An 18,257-nucleotide genomic window follows, 5' to 3' on the forward strand; every position below is an offset into this window, starting at 1 on the left:
TTTGTCTGGCTCGGAGCACCCTGCTTCGGCCCCGCACCCGTGCCCCGCCGCCGCCGGGACGCGCAGCCCCTGCCCACCGGTGCCCGGCGCCGTTTCATGCGAGGGCAGCGCCGCGGGGAAGGTTCGGAGGCGGCGGGGGCTCCGCCGCGGCGCTGGGCGTGAGCCCCCCATGCGAGAGCGGGGCCGCGGCTGCCGCTGCCGGCTCCCGGCGTGAGCATCGCCCCGCTGCCGGCCGGGCCGGGCCGGGCCGTGCCATGCCCGGACGCGGGGCGCACCCCGAGGCTGCCAGAGCCTGCCGGCCCCGGCGCCGCTCCTGCCGCCGCCGCCACGACATGGTGTGAGCCCGCTGCCGCCGGGGACGCGCGGGGCACCCACCGACCCACCCACCGACCCACCCACCGACCGGCCGGCCAGGGCACCGCCGCTCGCCTGGCGGGGGGGATCTAGCCCTGCACGGCGGGGAGACAGACGGACCGCAGCACCCCCTCTCCTTCTTTCCCTTCCTTCACCTCCCTCTCCCCCTCCTCCTCCCACCATCCATCCATCCATCCATCTATCTATCCATCCATCATCCCCCCCCCCCCCCCCCCGCCAACCCCTCCCAATGCTGAAGAGTTTCAACCCGGCGGGGCTGGAGTGAAGAAGGGAAGGGCGGAAGGGAGGAGAAGAGCTCCGTGCAATCCACAGCTGCTTCGGGGAGGGGGGGGGTGGGGGGGGGCGGCCTCGCTATTATTTAACAGAGAAGAATAAAAGGAAAAAAATAAGAAGAACGGGAAAATGGCGAACGACTCTCCTGCAAAAAGTCTGGTGGATATCGACCTTTCCTCCTTGCGGGTAAGTGCTGGGGCTGGGGGCCGGGGCGGCGGGGCGGGGACCCCCTTCCAGGGCCCGGCAGCGCGGGGGCCGGCGCGCCCCTACCGGGGTTGCCGGGCCGGCGGGGGTGGGAGCGGCCGGGCCGGAGCCAGGGCCGGGGTGCGGGGGGCCGGCGGCCGCGTTGGGGGGGAGCCCCGCGGGGGCGGGCGGGGGGGAGCGCGGCCCTGGGCTGCTTTTCCTTTGTTTGCATGTATTGGCATGTGCGTGGAAAAACAGGGCGCAACAGCTGCACGCCGCCAGCAGCCGGGCTCGCTCGCTGGGCTCTGCCAGCAGCCATCGCCTGACAAAAATGTAACCCCGCTTTTCTTCTCACCCCCTCCACCCCTCTCCCTCCCCCCCCCCCTCCTCTTGCCCCTCCTCCCACCCCCCCCCAGGACCCCGCTGGGATTTTTGAGCTGGTGGAAGTGGTTGGCAATGGCACGTACGGGCAAGTCTACAAGGTTTGTGGCAGAATTTCTTCTCCTTTTATTATTGTCATTTTTCTGGAGGGTGCCCGGTGGTGTCTGTGCCGGGCGGCGCACAGGGCTGACGGCGACTCACCCGCTGTGGCGAGCGGAACAGTTAGGGGCCATAAAAACGTTGTCCTTGTCATTGTTGCTGCCCGTGACAAGTTTGTCAGCCTCCTGGCTTCTGCTTTTCCAGAGGGGCACAAATTACTCTCCCAAGTACCCATCCTGAAATGATGAAGCAGTCCTTTATTGTCCAACCCCGCCCCCCACCCCCCACCCCCAGCTACATCCCCCCCCAACCCCCGGGGAAATGACCGAACCGGGCGGACAGTGTCACAGGGTGTCCGGGATGCATGAATAGGGCCACGGGCTTATTCATAAATTGCTGCTGGACCTCCTCATGGAAGTTGCCGCTGCTGCTGCTGCGGTGACTTTAGACAAAGGCATTGGCCTTCATTAAAACTGTCGCCGGGTTTCCTTGTTGGAACAAAACCCCGCAAACCCTTCAAAGTGCTGAGGCTGTCGATTCGGGAGGTGTGTGTGTGGGGGGGTGAACGGTGCCGCATCCGATCCCGCTGTGCAGCGCAGCGATGGGGAGGGCAGGGTGACAATAACAAGCGATGGAAACAGGGTGCCTTTATTTTGTGAAGATCAGAATTCCCAGAATAACCTGTTTGACAGGCGTATGACTTTAAAAAATAGACACCGGAGAGTGCCCGTGTGGGTGTGAAACTAGCCTAGTTTTTTTTTTTTTTTTGGTTGGTTGGTTGGTTTTGGGGTTTTTTTTTGTTTTCCTTCTCTTTTTTTTTTTCGCCTTTCCAACGTGCAGTCAGTGGAACAAACAAACCTCGAGATTGCATGACTTTGCAGCGAGCGCTGGCTCCCAGGATGACTAATTATTCACACAGTCTTAATACTTGGCTAAAGACGGGGAGGCTCTATCCAGCCTTTACATTCTATCAAATGCGAGGCGCATTTGCGGACGGAAGGAGCGATAACCGAAAGTAACCGAGTATTGCCCGGCTGCTGCCTGGGGTTTGCATTTGGGTTGGGTTTGGGGTTTAATTTTTTTTTTTTTTTTTCAAATTATTTTTTGCTTATAAGCAAGGTGGTATAATTGGTAAGTTGCCCTGATGGCAAGATACTGCCGCTTGCAGCTCCAGTAACTAAATAAAGCACTTGTGTGCCTCTTCTGCAAATGAAACACATGTCAGTTTGTTTTGAGGGCGTGAACCTCACTCAGCCTTCCTGATGGAGAAGCAGTCCGTCTGCGCAGCGTGCAAGTTGTGTTTTAAGGCTGGAAGTGGAATAACCAGGCTGCTGCTGTTGGCAAAAAGCTGGGAAAAAGGATGTGGCTTGAAAGGGCCAGCGGAGAGGGGGTTTGGGGGTGAGAAGCTGCACTGGGACACTACCTGGACCATGACTTTTTTTTTTTTTTTCTGATAAAAGAAATGACACCATTTGTTTTGGTTTTGTTTAGTGCAATCTTTTTGCTCCCAGAGCTTGCATCACCTGAACCCTTCTTACAAAAAAAAAAAAATTGTAGGGTGTGAATGTGCCACTTGAAACTCCCCTGTTAATTATTGCAATTTGGTGCATTGTTTCTCAGCTTACTTGTTAATACTTTGACTTAATCAGCAAAGTCCTCACTGGTTTAACAGTCTTGAGAACAGAAATGTTTAATTTGATTTGCCTTCAGTGTGCTAGGAGTCTCCTGGAATAGTTAACACTAGCAGTGAAACTTGGCGCATGAATTTATTACTGTCTTGGGAGGGTGAATGGACATCTGAGGTCTGATGGCACTGGTGTCATGCTGGTTACGGGGGCGGGGGGGGGAGCAGCAGGCGGTTTCTGCCAGGGTGCTAGTTTTAGCAAGTGTCTGATGAGTTTTCCTTGCCCTTCCTTGCTGGTTAGACAATGGTGGCAATGTTTCCTCTTGCCCAGCAACTCAGGGTATGGTGGTTTGGGTGCCAGGAATAAAGGAACTAGGTAAATACTGTTCTGCTGTAGTGCCTGTCAGTGGATTGACAGCTGCATAAGTTTGAATCGGCGCTTCTTAGGCAGCTGTCTGCGTTTGTGTGCATAGGCTTAAAATGTGGACACCTAGCAGGGCTGTACATAAACAAGAAATACGAAACCAGAAAACTTCCTTACTGTGATGAAACCTCAGCTTTCTTCTTAAAAGAATGCGGTCATGTTAAAAAAATAATAAATCAGTGCAATAGTATTTAACTTTTCTCAGCCAGTGTTTTGTTAGGAAGAATGCTCCAGGGACACCCAGAGATAAAATTGTGTGTGTATGTTTTGAGGGCTTTCGGAGGAACTGCACAACCGAGGGAAAAACGTGGTTATGCTGTGTTTGCGTGTTGCCTTCCACTTTCCTCCTACCCAGCAACGTCCTCTTGAAATCCCTCTTCCTAGATGGGTTTATTTCCCTTGTAACTGGCCTGACATCCCAAGGGACTGCTAGTGGTTAGGTTGTCTCCAGGAAGCCTTGCCCTGAGATCTCTGGGGCAGAGCTACTTTGATATACTTAGACATTTGTGTATAGGCATCAGTGATGATGTCACCAGGGTGCTGGGAGCGGGATTGGCTGGCTACCTGCCACTGCCGGGAGGATGGAGGGAGCTGGAGAAGGGCATGACGTTATCTCTTTGTCTAGCTCATACACCCCTGCGATGATACAGAAGGTCGTTTGCCTTGCTGGGGAGTCTCCTCTCCGGCAGCGCGAAGGAGACTGCGCTGACCTGTTGAAAAGGAGAAAGCAGTCTCGGTTTTCTCTGCGCTGCCTCAGCTGAGCTTGCTGGAAATGGCTCAGAGCTGTCTAACCCCCAGTCTTTCTCTGGGTAGCTCTGCCGTGGCTATTTATTTAGCTGGGTGGAAGTGTTGAGGTGTACTGAGATGTGTATGTGCACACAAAACAGCAGGGCAGCCCTTGCTTGGTTGGCACCTAAGAGCGAATTGAGTTACTCCCTGTCACAGAGAGCAGCGTGGATCCTCCTAGGATTTTATGTGGTTAGAGGGGTTGGCTGATGTGGTGGTGTGTCCCGTGGGCCTGGGACCTCAGTGGTGAGGTATTAAAAAAAAAAGGAAGTTTTCAGCTGCTCTGCTTAAAGCCTGTAGAGTTTATGGTAGTTTTTCATCTTTGCAACCTTGCTTACACCTCTCCTGTTTGAAGGAGCCTTGCACGTCAAGAGGAGCTTGTTATGCAGCCATGAATCAGGGTGGGGTGGTGGGAATGGGCCCGGTGTTCCCCAGCACTGAGTGGCTAAAAGAAACGGGGAAAGGGGCAGCAGGGAGGCTGCGTCTTTTCGTCCTGGGGCAGAGCAGAGCTCCTCTGCAACCCTGAGAAATGACAGGCCAGCCTAGAAGTTGTTTGCCCTAGTAGGTAGTTCAGAATCTATGAATGGCACAGGAGAAAGGGGGACACTGTTGCACGTTGCATGGCTCGTAAATTAGAAAGTGAAGGGTTAAGTGTTGACTGGTGGAACAGGGGAGTTCCCCTGACAGGAACCAGGAGCCCCAAGTCCTGGTTTTAAGGAGCCCTAAGCTTCTGCTGGAAGTTTAGAGAGAGAAATTTCCCTTCAACAGGTTGGTTATCAGCTGATGGGAGCTGAGAGACATGTGTGGGCTTGTCCGGAGCAGCACCCTGCCTGCCTGCTTCCTGCCCTGTCTCCCTGCCTGCTTTCCTGCCTCCCTGCCTGCTTCCCAACCTACTTGCCTGCCTGCCTTTGGAACTGGCAGAAGAGGCTCAGCACCCCTCAAGCCTCCTTTGTAAACAGCAGACTAGCAATGTGCCGCCTTTAACTAGTGAGGTGCCAGCAAGGGGTGATGCGAATGGCACAGAACTCGGCCAAGGAACGGTGTTGGCCTGGAATCAGGCTTTCTCTGTGCGTGCCACTGTCGTGTGGGATGGACGTGCCTCCCAGTCAGTCCCATTTTGCACCAGGGTGCTTTGGAGTAACCACAGCTGGTAGCCGGCTTCCCAAACAACTGGCTGCCTTAAGGATCCACATTTTGATTTTTTGCAGGTAGCAGAGAAGCATTTTTAGCATTGCTGCAGTTGGATTTTAGTGTTTTCGCATCTAGGAGTAAACTTAATTTGAAATTTGGCTCACAGAAAATGAAAATATTCCGAAATTTACCTTGAGATAACATTTGAATTTGGTACATGCTTCCTTTCTTGTTTTTTAATGCAAAAATGACCCGTGAACTAAAGGCCTTTGTTAATATTTTGCACATTTAAAAATCTCTACCATATGATTGTTCACAGAGGCGTAAGGCTTATTAGTGTTGCTATTGAGACTGAACTGCGGTAACTTGCTCAGGCACTTTGCTTTTTTTTTTCTTGGTGTATGTGTTTTTAAAGGCAGCTAACACTTTAAAATAGCTGTTGTGAGCGCTCTTGTAGCCTTTTGCAGACAGACACTGCAGTTCTCCTGTAGCAGCAATGACTGGGGGGGAAGGATGCTTTTGCAGGAGTGCTGAGAGCACACCAGAAAGATGTAGGGATGATACTCCTAATTGCCCTCAATGCAGGCTGGTGTGGCTTTCTAGGAGCCTTGTAACAGTTAATTCATAGTGAAGGCCTCTTTTGTTGATTTATGTTGCAGCCTTCCAAAACTGCATGTAAATGATGTGTATTGTCTAACTACAGGCTCATAAAAGGAAATGATGTAAGATGTGATCGTTTAAATGCTGATTTGAAAAGAAATTAAAACTTGGATAAATGTTTTCCCACGCTAAGGATACTTTATTTTTGTCTTAATGGACTTTCTGTCTTACAAGGTGACAGCGTCGGGGGGGTAGGAAGAGAGGACAGTGCTTGGGATTCTCTACTAACTCAGCTAAATTTACCCCCCCTCCCTTCTTTCTCCCGCTGCTAAAGGGACATCATTGTGAATTCAAATGATTTTGTCAAACATGAATACAATTCCAGTCTTATCGCTATAAAGACAAACTGTACTGTGGATCGGTGAGGTCACTGGCTTTCAGGAACTGGTCCAGACTAGCTCTCTTAAGTATGAACTGTTCTTCTTCCCTCCCTCCTCTGAGATTTTGTGGATTATGTTGCAAAGGGAGACTGCCATTGGGAGAAATTGGGAAGGACCCAGCAGCGTCTGGAATACTGGCATTTCTCTGGGTCCTGCAGCTAGATGTAGCCCCTCACGCTGTTTGAGCCCCCTCCTGGCTGGCCATCCTCCCCCAAATTGGCTGAACTTTTGACCAGTTTGCCATCACCCAAATCCTTCTTAATTAAATATACAAAAGCTAGGCAGGTGGCCAGTGGGGATTACTGATATTTATTTTTATTAAAAAAAAAAAGAGAAGAAAGCAACCCGCCAATTGTGGGTAACCACATGTCCCTCTTGTTCTTCCTCCCCCAGCCCATCTGTTTGTCAAAACGTCTTTTTTTTTCGTATCTTGTCTTAAATCAAATTGCAGGCTCCTGGGGCAGGGACTCCTTGTTCCTGCTGGAGGGTTTATTCCTGTGTGCAGGGCTTCGAGGCGATGGATGTAACAAAATACAGCCCAGATTCTTATGCTAACTCCCTGAAATTAGGAAGGTATTTCAACTGCTGTGGCTAAAACTTCAGTTGGAACAGTCTTGCTCTCTTTCCCTGCTTTTTGCTTGTGTGTGTGCTCTCTCCACATTGGCAATGGTGGGAATGTTTCCCTAGGTTTGTGATGTTGGATGGTTTTCCCCATGGAAGAATGTCTCTGCACCTGGCTCCAGGTATGGGGGAGACGAGCTCTATTCGTATGGCCCAGGGTAGGGATTTTTGTTAATTTAGGGATATTAAAGAAAGACGTAAAGGGAGAAAACCAGGAATGTCCACTTTCCACCTTCCATTTCCTCGCTTTATTTTCGCTCTCTCCTGGTAATGGAAATGTTGGCGGTGTGTTATCAACTCGCGGGCACCAGAGCCTCAGCGGTAGTGTGCAGAGATGCTTTTTTTGGCCTCTGTGATGATGGCAGGTCCCACCCTAGGGGATGATGTAGAGGAATGTCCCCAAAGGGAATCCGGCATTACAAGAGGTGTTCACCCTTTGCATTTCCCTGCCTTCAGCGCATACATTTTTTAGTATAAATTTTTGGACTAGAATGCCAGCTGACTGTTCTCATGTGGTCTAGCATGTGTTTGTGTATACATATTATGTTCCAGTCATCTTCTTTTCAAGTGGTACTTTCTGTTGCAAGCGTGATTTCAGCCCGCTAGATTGTGTACCCACCTTCTCAAGATCCGTTTTCCTTGGAGGAAAGTGGTATTTTTGTTTTTTTCCCCATTTTGCATTTCTGACTGTACACTCTGGCTCTGCCAGAAGTATTTCTCCCTGCCTTTGGATGACGTTGGTATTTAAGCTCAATAGCTCTGACTTGCACAATGTGAGCCTGACTGTAGTCAAAAGTTACAGTAAGATCCTTATCTGCGGCGTTATTTTAGGTCCCAGTCCAACTCCCACTGGAGCTGGTGGAAAGAATTCAACTGGCTTGAACGGGAGGTGGATTTGGGAGGGGATCATGTAGCTTTGCACAAGAGTTTTCTTATCAAATACCTTATGTTTGTAGCATTATGGGTTCTTGATTGTTTCTCAGGTCACCACAGGCTGAAAAAAAAATAATGTTGGCTCTAAAAGGAGGCAACCATAAGGGATGGGGGAGGAAAAACCCACAACTGTGCACACTTATTGGAAACCCTGAGGTAGCTTTGAATGTCGGAGACGTGGAGGTTGTGATGTTGTGACTCTGTATCACTTCCAAAGTGTGTTTTCTGCCTTGGATGTGGTGTGAAACACTTGTGTGGGGGCACAAAATATTAGAGTGATTACAAACTGCAGAGCACTGCCAAATGGTCAGAACGCTGCTGTGGATTTCACGATGCTTCCACCTAACCTTCAGTCCAGGTGTCCCGTCCTGTACCAAGCAAGGCTTGATGTATCTTCTCCTGGGTGGCCATGGGGCTCAGCAAGGCCTCGCTTCTGTGGCATCTATTTCCAGTGTTAGAAAGAGGTCAGAGTGGCTTTCTGAAAGAGAAGTGAATAGAGACTGGGACAGAGAGCACTCTCTTGGTCTCCTGGCCTTTCCTGTCCTGCAGCAGAGTGAAATCTGCCGTTATGAATGTAATGAAGAACTACAATTTGATCTCGGTGGTGCTGGTTTCAATTTGCTGTTGATTGGGAAACCTGTGAAAAGCACCACTGAGGAAGGATGAAATCCCAGAGATTGAGGATTGGCACTTCTGAAGCACATTAGGGTTCAGGTGGACACGTGGATGGAGTGGGATCCTTTCCAGTTTATTTAGAAATTGCTGCTACTAACTTCTATCTCGAGTGCCCTGTGCAACTCACTGTAGTAGGCATGAAGGGTGTTGACGACTTCTCCCTGGATTTTTCCCATGCCCTCCTCCTGCTTGCTCTTGCATCATACTGACAAGTGAGGGACCAAATCTGTGGGAAGATGTGGAGTTGGGAAGAGGTAGTGGGACAGCTCAGAGAGAAGCAGCCTTGTGAATGTGGATTTACAGAGGGAATCAGAGGGTGAAGAAGGAGGCACTGGCTTAAATGTTGCGAATGAATTAGTGCACAGTTCACAGTTGTGGCAACCAAAAAGTAGTGTGGAGTCAGGGAAGGGCTTCATATGAGAAAAAGCGAAGGACAGCTTAACTGTCAGTAGAAATACATTGGCACGTGTAATTTTTAATAAATACATGTATGTTTACATATTATGAAAGAGATTAGCATTCACCCATGACAGTTCAGTGGCTTTCCTTTGCTGGCCAAGTTTTGGGCTTAGGTGCACCAGGGGAAAGTTTATCGACACAGGTTTTTGTGCTGATTTCAGCATGGCCTGGGCTGAGGGGACCTCTCTCAGCCCCACCTAGCCACGTTGTGTCCGTGTGCCAGAACAAGTGATATCTTTTGGAGGAGATTGTTTAACACTCCTGGCAAACTGCTCCTTTCCCACCGAAGCTGGGCCTGCCTGGTTTGCTCTGCCACTGGAGCTGTCATTATCACTATCCAAACAGGACACTGCAAGTGCCAACAGGTCCTGACCAGCCTGTCTAGTAATAAACCAGCTAATGTGGTAAAACTCCTCACATGGATGCAGTTATACTGGTATTGTAGTGCTTATCTGGTATGTCTCTGTCACCTCCCTTTGGAGTTGTCCCATGGCGTGTTGGTAAGAGCTGCTCTCTGTGCAGGGGTGGGGGTGACTCATGGGCTTGTACCTGCGGCTCAAGGAGCTGCAGGGGCTGAAGGCACACACCTCCTGGAGCCAGGTAACACTGCCCTGGAGAAGGTCTGCCATCAGCAAGGAGGCTGCTGGGGCCTTTGGTGGTGTGCCATGGCCGCTTGTCTGCTTCTTCCCCTCCCCTGTGTGCCCTGAGTGTGCCATTAACTCCCTGGTTCTGGGGCTGCTGGCGAGGTCTGCTTAATCGTCTTCCCACCGCCCTGGTCAAGGAAGTCCTGAAAGATCCCTCTGGGCACCTCACATTCACAGCTTTGGAGGCACAGGTGCTGCCTTGCTCCTTGCCTGGCTCTGATGGCCTTCCTTCTTCTAGTGCCAGCTGTGGAGGAGCCCCGTCCCCACGGAAGTGCTTGTCCTCATGTCCATCTGTAGCAGCCACCTGCCTGCTCTTTGGCTCCTCACTCTGTTTTATATTGGCCCCAAAAGTGACTTTACTTTCTGGTATACCTGTGGGGTTCTCCTTAACTTCACTGGTCTTTTCAGGGCTTTGAAAATCAGACTGGTTGTAGGTTTGAATGTTTGGGTTATCATCTTTTTACGTTTTACCAGTCCCTGGTATGGACTTGTTGGCTCTGGTTCCTGCACCTGGCAGCTTCACCAGAGGACAGAGGTGAAATGGGAGGACGTTGGGTAAGGTGAGAGTGGCAGCAGCTTAAAATAGTCGGTTGCACCAAATCTGAGTTTTATTAACTTCCTGAGGACTACCAAGGGAATAGTCTACTTCTGCTGTTTTTACCTCAAAGCTGGCACACGCTGTTTGGGATTTTTGCGTTTGGAACTGTTAAAAATGACTTGATGTCTTAAAAATACAACAGTGAATTTCAGTTAAGCTCCGGTAGTTTCAGTTGCTTTTTCCCAGGATTTTGTGAGAGTGGCTGCAGGGGATGGCAGTGGGCAAGAGTTCATGATTCTAATTTAAACACTAAGCTCAAACCAAAATAAACTTGTCTCCCAACCTGCCCCCTACACTTCAAGCAATCTATTGGTATTGGGCTGTTTTGTTTTCAGTTGCAGGAAAGAAGAGCTTAAGGTTCATGAGCCTTAATGAGTGCCAGTACGCTATACTTAGGTTTATGTATCTTAAAGTATGGGACCCCCCAACTCTGCTGTAATTCATCATTTTTCTTCAGTTTTGTGCCTCACGAGGAAAATTCCATGTAATACTTAAAAGGAAGCATAACTGTACCCATCTTACAAGGCTGGCATCAGAAGGGAATGCTTGTAACCGAGTTATAAACCCTTGCAGATAGGGGTATGTAGAGAAAATGGAGATGCTCGAGGACCCTTGGCTATTATCTGTTAGCATGTGCTACTGCAATAATCAAAGTAGTTGTTGGGGGAACTGGAGTAGCAGCGTTTGCATATAATGATGAGGTATTTGCTGACTGGAATCCCTAATTGGATTTCTCTTGTGCTTCTCAAAAAAAACCTGATAGCAGTGCGTATCTCCAGTTATTTATGGTGTCCTGATAGGTGAAAAATGCATTTTGGAGGGAGAGGTGAAGATAGGCAAGCCTGGTCAGTAATACACAGCTTGTTTTTGTGCAGTGGGCTTGGATGGTATGTTTGAAGGGGGCTTAAGGAGGTGGGCTGCCTCTATCCTTTTGCTGTTAAAATCTGAGCTGTGTGCTCTAGGTCTCACAGTGGAGAGAAATGGGACAGGGGAATGGCCTTTGGAGATAGCCACCCTAGGAGGAGACAGATTGCTCTTTACCTGTGTCTCTGTTAATTGTAATGGGAACTTAGGATGAATGTCTCAGTTGTATGTCTTCTTGATGTCTAAGGTCGGACAGGTTGACCCCACTCTGTACCATGCATGTAGTAGCTCCTACACTCAGTCTTCCTGGTGGGATATGTAGTAGGATTGCCTTTGTAAGTGGATGTGTGAAAGTGAATGGCATGTAAAACTCCTCTTGACCGTCACTGGAAGGAAAACATCCCTTTTTCCAAAAGCCTCTGAAAGAAGTGACCTGGTTTTGAGTGGGTTTACCAAGAGGTGAATGAGCTTGCCCTCAGTATCTCTGCACCCTTATATGAAGGCTGGGAACGTGACTATAGATGGGTTTATTTCTGCAGGACCTCCAAGGGACCTGATTGAGAAGAGCTATCAGTGTGGAAAGCAGTGAGAGAGCTCTCTTGTCTTCTCTCTGTGCCCTCAGCAGTAAGCTCTGGGGTCTTTCCTGTTCAGATAAATTACACTTCTCCAGAGAATGCTTTTATTCTGGGTTACTGTTTTTTTCAGGAGAAAATTATAGAAATACTTTAACTCTCTTGATAATGTTGATAAGGGTTGTAATTAAGTGCCTGACATTCAAGCTGTTTTTTTCAAAGGTGTGCTTCCCTGCAAGGTATCCTTTCCCATCAAACCTGTTTGGTTTTTGATTCCTTCCCCAGCCATGTCGTTGTGTTGCTTCTCCGTAGCTGTGAGCTCAGCTAGTAGAATTCAATCTGGTTGTGAGTCTTTATTTTTAAATCTCAATCTGTTGTAAATCCGAGTATCTTTTCTCTAATTAACACTTGGGGTGGTTTTTTTGAGGCAGTATACTGTGTGTTCCTTCAGCAGCTACAGCGGACATTCCCGAAGTACTTGAAGTTTTATATTCCACACCATTTGTTAAATTGAATTTACCAATTGCATGGTGATCTCCTGTATAAACACAGAAGGAAGGGGAGCTCTCATGTGCTTCTCCTCAGATACTCAAGTTATCTGTGGCGCTCCACTTCGGAGTGAGGATGTGGGAGGAAAGTACGTCAGGGAAATGATGTGATTTATTCCCAGCCACCCAGGAAATAGGTGACAGAGGTTCAGTCCAGATCTCTGGATGAAAAGTTCTGTGCTTTCATCACAAAAGATCCCTTCTTTGCCTTAGTGATAATAACCAGGATCAGCTTTCATGCTTACCCAAGCTGAAGAGAGGGAAGACTGGGCATGTTGACCCTCTGGTCTACAAGCTTCCCAGAGGAAGGAGCTAAATGTTCTTGGGCCACTGGGCAGGTGTATCTCGTGGAGCGAGCCCTGTGCTACCCTCGCTTGTTTGACTTGTGCTTGTGGTGGGATTCTTGTGCTTTCTTGCAGTTGGTGAGGTTCCTGTGCTTAAATGAGATCTGTAGAAAGCCCTGAGCTGAATTGCTCACATTTAACTGTACTGCTGTCTGTAAGGGAGGTGGGGCAGGTATTAGGATATTTTACCATGACTAAACAGCAACGTTAATACCTTTAAAATTGGTATATTGACATTTATGAGCAGATATCACATTACAGGGATAGCTTCAGGGGCCTTCTGCTCCCTATGAGAGCTCTTGGTTGATTTAGAAAGCAAATAAATAAAATTTTGAAGCCACCCTAACACAATCAAGCATGCTGAACTGAAAGTGCAAAGTGATGCTATATCCTTGGCCTGTCCTGAGATCTGTCGTTATTTTGGCTGATGAAATGAATGAAGTGCTCTTGCAGGAGAAGGAACAAGATGCAATGTGGAGACCTATGTGGAAGTATCAGATGTAAAGGACCTCCCTGATTTCCTGGCAGGCGTTCCATACAGCAGCACCGCACCTCACACCTGATGCACTCATCCAGGGGTGTGCTCAGAGGGGTCCCTGTGCCGCAGGGGTTGGGGCTTTGGCAGAGCTGGCTCCACTCCAGGCTCCCTTAAATTGTCGCCTTCGCCTGTGTTTCTGGTGTGGTCTTGTGGGGGAAGAAAGAATGTCAGCCTATTAATAGTGACGGCGCAGGCTTTCTCCTCTTCATCTGTTAAAAATTGCTGGAATGCTTTGAATAACAAATTACTGATTTATTTTTTTTTTAAATTCCAATTTTTTTTTTTTTAAATCTGAATGTTGGGAAGGGTGAGCTTTGCTCCTTCCTTTCCCCCATGTGAAACGCAGGGAAGTTCTTTGATCTCACTTATCCTTGGGGGCTACGGAGAACACATTATGCAGCTCCCCCTGTGAGTTTTAGGTACTCGCCAAGAGTTAAATTCTGGGGCGATGACAAGTGAATATGGAGAAAATGTTTCAAGTCATGTGAAAGAAATGTTACTTGCTAAGTAACTTAAGTGTTAAAAGAAGGGATGGGAAAAGCTTTTCTTAGCCTTTGTGGAAGTCTTACATGGCAAGGAATGAAAATCTTTAATATTGACCTAATTTTATTTGTATTTAAGATCAAAGAGCTCTTGTGAATGAGTTGCTTGTCTTCTATGTCACTGGCTTTATGGTTTTCTGAATGGCTTGAGGCAGTAAATCAGTCTTGAGTAATGCTACCTTTCCATAGGTTTCCTCTGAGGTAATGGAAGAGTGCTCTGGTTTCCTCTTCAGGAATAAAAATATATTGGTTATTGAAAAGACTTCTTTCTGGTGAAGTTGCTGAATTTGGAGGTGCCTTCTCATGGGCCGAGCTTTGTGGCAGCGCTTGCATTGGGTTTTGGGAACGAAAGAGAGAAGTGGGCAAGGGAACTGCTGGTGACACTGCCCTTTCGGTTGCAGGTCAAATCCTTGCAGTGATTGGGACTTGACTTTGGAGCATCCTTTGCTCCTCTTGGCTGAGGTGCAGATATTGTTGCACTCTGTGTAATCAGTGTGTGCCATTATTGTAAAGTAATATGTTTTGTATACATATGGTGTGGTTGCACTGGGCTGTATGGGAAAGGGGAGGGTTTGACACCAGTAGGATTTCCTGTTGCAGAAAGGAGAAGGGAAGGTTAGGCAGGCAGCTGAAATGCCTTGGGTGGTATCTGGTTACTTTATTCCAGCAGGGAGAGCGATCCTGCTTGATGACATGATGCAGAGCTGTGCTGAAGGTAGCAGGTTCTTGGCGATACCTTGGCTTGCTGGAGAATCTGCAGACTGGTAGCATCATAACATGGATTTTAGTCTTTCTCTGTAACTCTGGAGGCAATGTGAGCAACGGTTCATGTCTGTAAAGTGGCATCAGCCTAGTTTGTAGACCCTTGGAAGTTCCTAAACAAAGCCAGTAGCCTTGGGTATTAAGGTATCACGTTACTGTTAATTTCTGTTCACCCCATAGGATCAATGCCCTTAGGAGAAGGGGAGGTGAAATCCCTTCTGTGGGACTGAACCGTTGGCTGATGTGAAATGGCACATGTACATGAAAACCCAATGAAGGGGTGTGAGTGGTGCAGCACCTCTGAAGTGGTGGCTTGGTCTGCTGAGCTCTGATTGCTCCCCAGTCTGTGTCAGTGGTGGTGGATGGTGCTGACTCGGCAGAACCTCTTCTCATCTCCTCTGCTTGGAGCCAGAGAGTGAGAGGTGCCCAGTAAATGGGGAATCTCATAAAGCCATTTGTGTTGCTGAACTATGCCAAAACCTGGCTTTTTGTCAAGCTTAGCTGAAAAGTTGGGAGTGCGTTTTCCTTCCAAGAGCTCTTGGTTTAAAGCTCCATTAATTGTGTGTCAGTTACCAGATGTGTTTTGATAATAACTAAGAGTGCAAAGGACTAGATTTATTTTGGTAAACATTTCACCTAGTAAAAATTTAATAGCCTTCAAAGGCCGTTCCTTTTTCTCCTGTGCAGACTGTGCACCCAGCAGCAGTACAGAGTGTTTCCCTGAGAGCTGTGTTTATAACCTGACCTTGAGACGCCGCTCGTCCCGAGTGACGGACGAGGCTGTTCCAAGGATGCTCAGTCCCGAGTTTCTTTGCAGGCTGCAGGTTGGGTTTGTCTCGTGCTGCGCTGGTTTCTGTGGGTTTCTTTTAATAGTGACTACAGACGGCTTTGAAAGATGATAAAGCCAGCACGCTGAAATGACTAGGGACTTGCGTCTGAGTCGTGGCCGTCAGCAAAACCACCTAGTTTCGAGAACTGTTCTGCGTGATGGCAGAAAATGTCTTGTGAGCACCCAGACCAAACTTCCCTTCTGCAAATACGTGTGATTTCGTGATTTGAATGTTTTGGGGGAGATGTTGTGAAAGCCTTTGCTGTCTTAGGCCAGCAGGAATGTAACAGGTTATGCAGACCACCTGTATATTTATAATTTAAGAGGTGTAAATGTCAATCGAGAGAAGAAGTGCAGTGGAATAAGAGTATGGCAGGGGTAATCCTTCTTATTGTGGTGTTTAGGTGTATATTGGTTTAGTTTAGATTATGCCTGTAAAGCTAGAAGTACTTAGCCTGCCCAGGATTGGGCCCTGTCTGCTGAAGTCAGTGAACTAAGCTGGGTGTCAGACGGGCTCCGCAGCTGGGGGTTACAGTCGTAGGCAAAGGCTCCTGTGTTTTTGGTTCGGGATGATGTTCCCTCGTCAGACTGGAGAGAAAAAAAGTGTTCTTTCTAGAAATACTAACTTTTGGAAGTGCTTCCTGTCTTAAACTTCTTTGACTTACTCTTTGATCATTTCTCATAGAATGTTTTTTCTGTTTCTGCCCGCTTTTTAGCGGTGGCAGTTTTCTCTCCTTTTCTGTGGTTTGTTTTGCCCTTCTCGCTCGCTTCCCTCATTCTCATCTGATGTGGGTGAATTCCTCCTGCCCCTCTCTCTTCCTCTAAACTCTGCACTCATGATCCTTTGCATTTCTTCCTATAGGCTGGTCTGTGGCTTTTTTCTTTTTTTTTCTTTTTTAATAAAAGTAACTGCCAAATAGAAAGGATATGGTTAAATCTGTGTGACCTCAGGTATTGGCTGTAGTTCTGCCAAGATGTATGAAGTTTGTTTGGTTTTGCATTAATGTGTTTCTCCACACACATACTGTACCTTCTTTTGATCATTTTTTGTGGTCTCTTTGTACCCTGGCTTTCTAGAGAAATGGGGCTCTGTCCGTTTTGCCCCTGTCCTCAACACTTTCTCAACCTCAGGGCTGATTTCAGCTGTGTTTTCATTTGGGGGTATGGGTCTAAAATCCTTACAAGTTTCATGAAAAATGGGCAACTAGGTAGATGAGAGTGAGAGCACTGTTTGCTCTTCTACCTCCTGCCTCCCCGTTGGAGAAAGCCTATTAAACTCCTTCTTTCTTGGGCACTGGGAAGGTGTGTGCCCAAGATGAAGGCTTCAGGCTCACCTTTACTCGCAGCGCTGTTTGCCTGTGGGGTGGAGGCAGAGGGGTCACAAGTTATTCCCTGTCAGCTGAAGAAAGAAAGAGAAGGAAACTGGTCTTTGGTCTATCTTATGCTCCACTGGGTAAGATACTATTGCAGAATTTACTCATTTGCCCGCCACACCCCATCTATGGTGCTGTATCCTGAAGTTTGGGGGTTCCCTGCTGACAGAGGCATCAGTTGGAGGAGCTCTGTGGGGATGCTTTCTCCCAGGGCTCCTCTCTCTGCTGGGATGGAGGTGTGAGGTCTGTATATACTAACTAAAGGGCATTGAAAGGCTTTGCCTAGTCAAGGCACACTGCCCTTGACATGTCTTAAGCCCATACAGCTAAAGCCTTGGGTGCTTAGTGTGTGCTAAACCCCGGGCGGTAAATCCAGGGCCAGACAAGCCCCCTGAGGAGGTGGTGGGCAAGGTGGGGATTTCTTTGCATTAGTCTTTGCTGCAACCTCAGCCGGTGCCTGGGTGCAACAAACCTGCTCATAAACAGTCATAACCATGGGTGCTGCTTCTCCTGTCGGCTCCTGTCCGAATAGGGGCTTTTCTGTGACACATGCTTGTTTGCTCATGTTTCTCTTTTAAGGAAAGCAGTTAAAACTGGGCAATAACCACCAGTGATTCAGTGCTCCGTTAAGCATGTAATAAACCAAGCCTCAGATCCCTCGGTCTCCAGCCGTTAGAGACTGACGCCCTTTGTTCCTCTCTTTGAAGGGAGGATGGAAGAAATGGGGCACAACCAACAATTTGGGTGTGGGCAGGACAAAAAGGTGGCTGGACAGGGGAGGGAGGCATGACGCTGCAGGGCTCCCAGGATGGGTATGAAAGTGCAGAAGCAAAACCTGGCCTTTGCTCTGTGCCCATGATGGCAAAGCGTCCTGGTGTCTGCTGCAGATTTGTTTAGAAAAGGGATTGCAGCTCTTCATGGCTGGTGGCGGATGAATCGGAGGGTCTCAGCTCCTCCTCCCCAGCAAAGTATGCACCTCTCATTGGTGACAAGGGTTGCCATCATTTTCTGACCTTTGTTTAGATCCAGGTGCAGCTCAGGGGCAGGATAGGCAGGAGCTGATGCAGGTCTGCACTGCTGAAACACGACCTTCTACTGAGGTTCCAAGTAGACTTCCTGGGCGTTTCTTCTTGCTGTTTCAGACTGGGTTTTCTTACAGAGCTACTCGGTGCAAGTGATAGTGCAGAGTGGAAACAGAGCAAAGTCTAACCAGTTTGTGGATAAATGTTTAGGACAGGTGTCTTATGGAGTTCTGGGAAACTCTCCATGTGAAAACCAACCAAAAGTGCCGCCTTATCTCTGAATTGCCCCTTTAAACCTCAGACCCAGCCTCTGCAAACCAGTTTGCTCTTTCACAAAGAGAATGGCTTCATGCTCTTTCTCTGCATGATTTTGCAAGACACATTTCCAGCGGGGAGCTTTCTTACACACATGCAGAACGAATTTCAGCAAAAACATTTTCACTTTCTTCTATCTTCAGACTTACGAAAATGAACTCCGTCGTGACTTTTCAAAGTGTGGGTTTAAGCAAAAGCTCTCAAGGCATTTCAGTGCTGGTTCTGATGCAGCTGTTAGTTTAAGGAATCTCTTTTTAAACTGGAGGTGGCTGTTAATTATATTCAGGAAAGGAAGATGTGGT

The 18,257-nt window shown here is 48.3% G+C and overlaps 1 protein-coding gene across 2 annotated transcripts in view; it reads left to right on the forward strand.

The window, feature by feature from the left end:
• Window positions 1-355: 355 nt before the first annotated feature.
• Window positions 356-18,257, forward strand: part of MAP4K4 (mitogen-activated protein kinase kinase kinase kinase 4) — a 165,515-nt gene continuing 147,613 nt past the window's right edge. For both annotated transcript variants that reach the window (XM_084271746.1, XM_084271747.1), the window contains exons 1-2: window positions 356-834; window positions 1,248-1,313. In XM_084271746.1, coding sequence (XP_084127872.1) covers window positions 778-834; window positions 1,248-1,313 — 123 coding nt within the window. In that variant the 5' untranslated portion in view covers window positions 356-777. The remainder of the gene's footprint in view (window positions 835-1,247; window positions 1,314-18,257) is intronic.

The sequence above is a fragment of the Gallinula chloropus genome, assembly GCF_964237585.1.
Source record: "Gallinula chloropus genome assembly, chromosome: 1".
NCBI classification, from domain to species: domain Eukaryota; kingdom Metazoa; phylum Chordata; class Aves; order Gruiformes; family Rallidae; genus Gallinula; species Gallinula chloropus.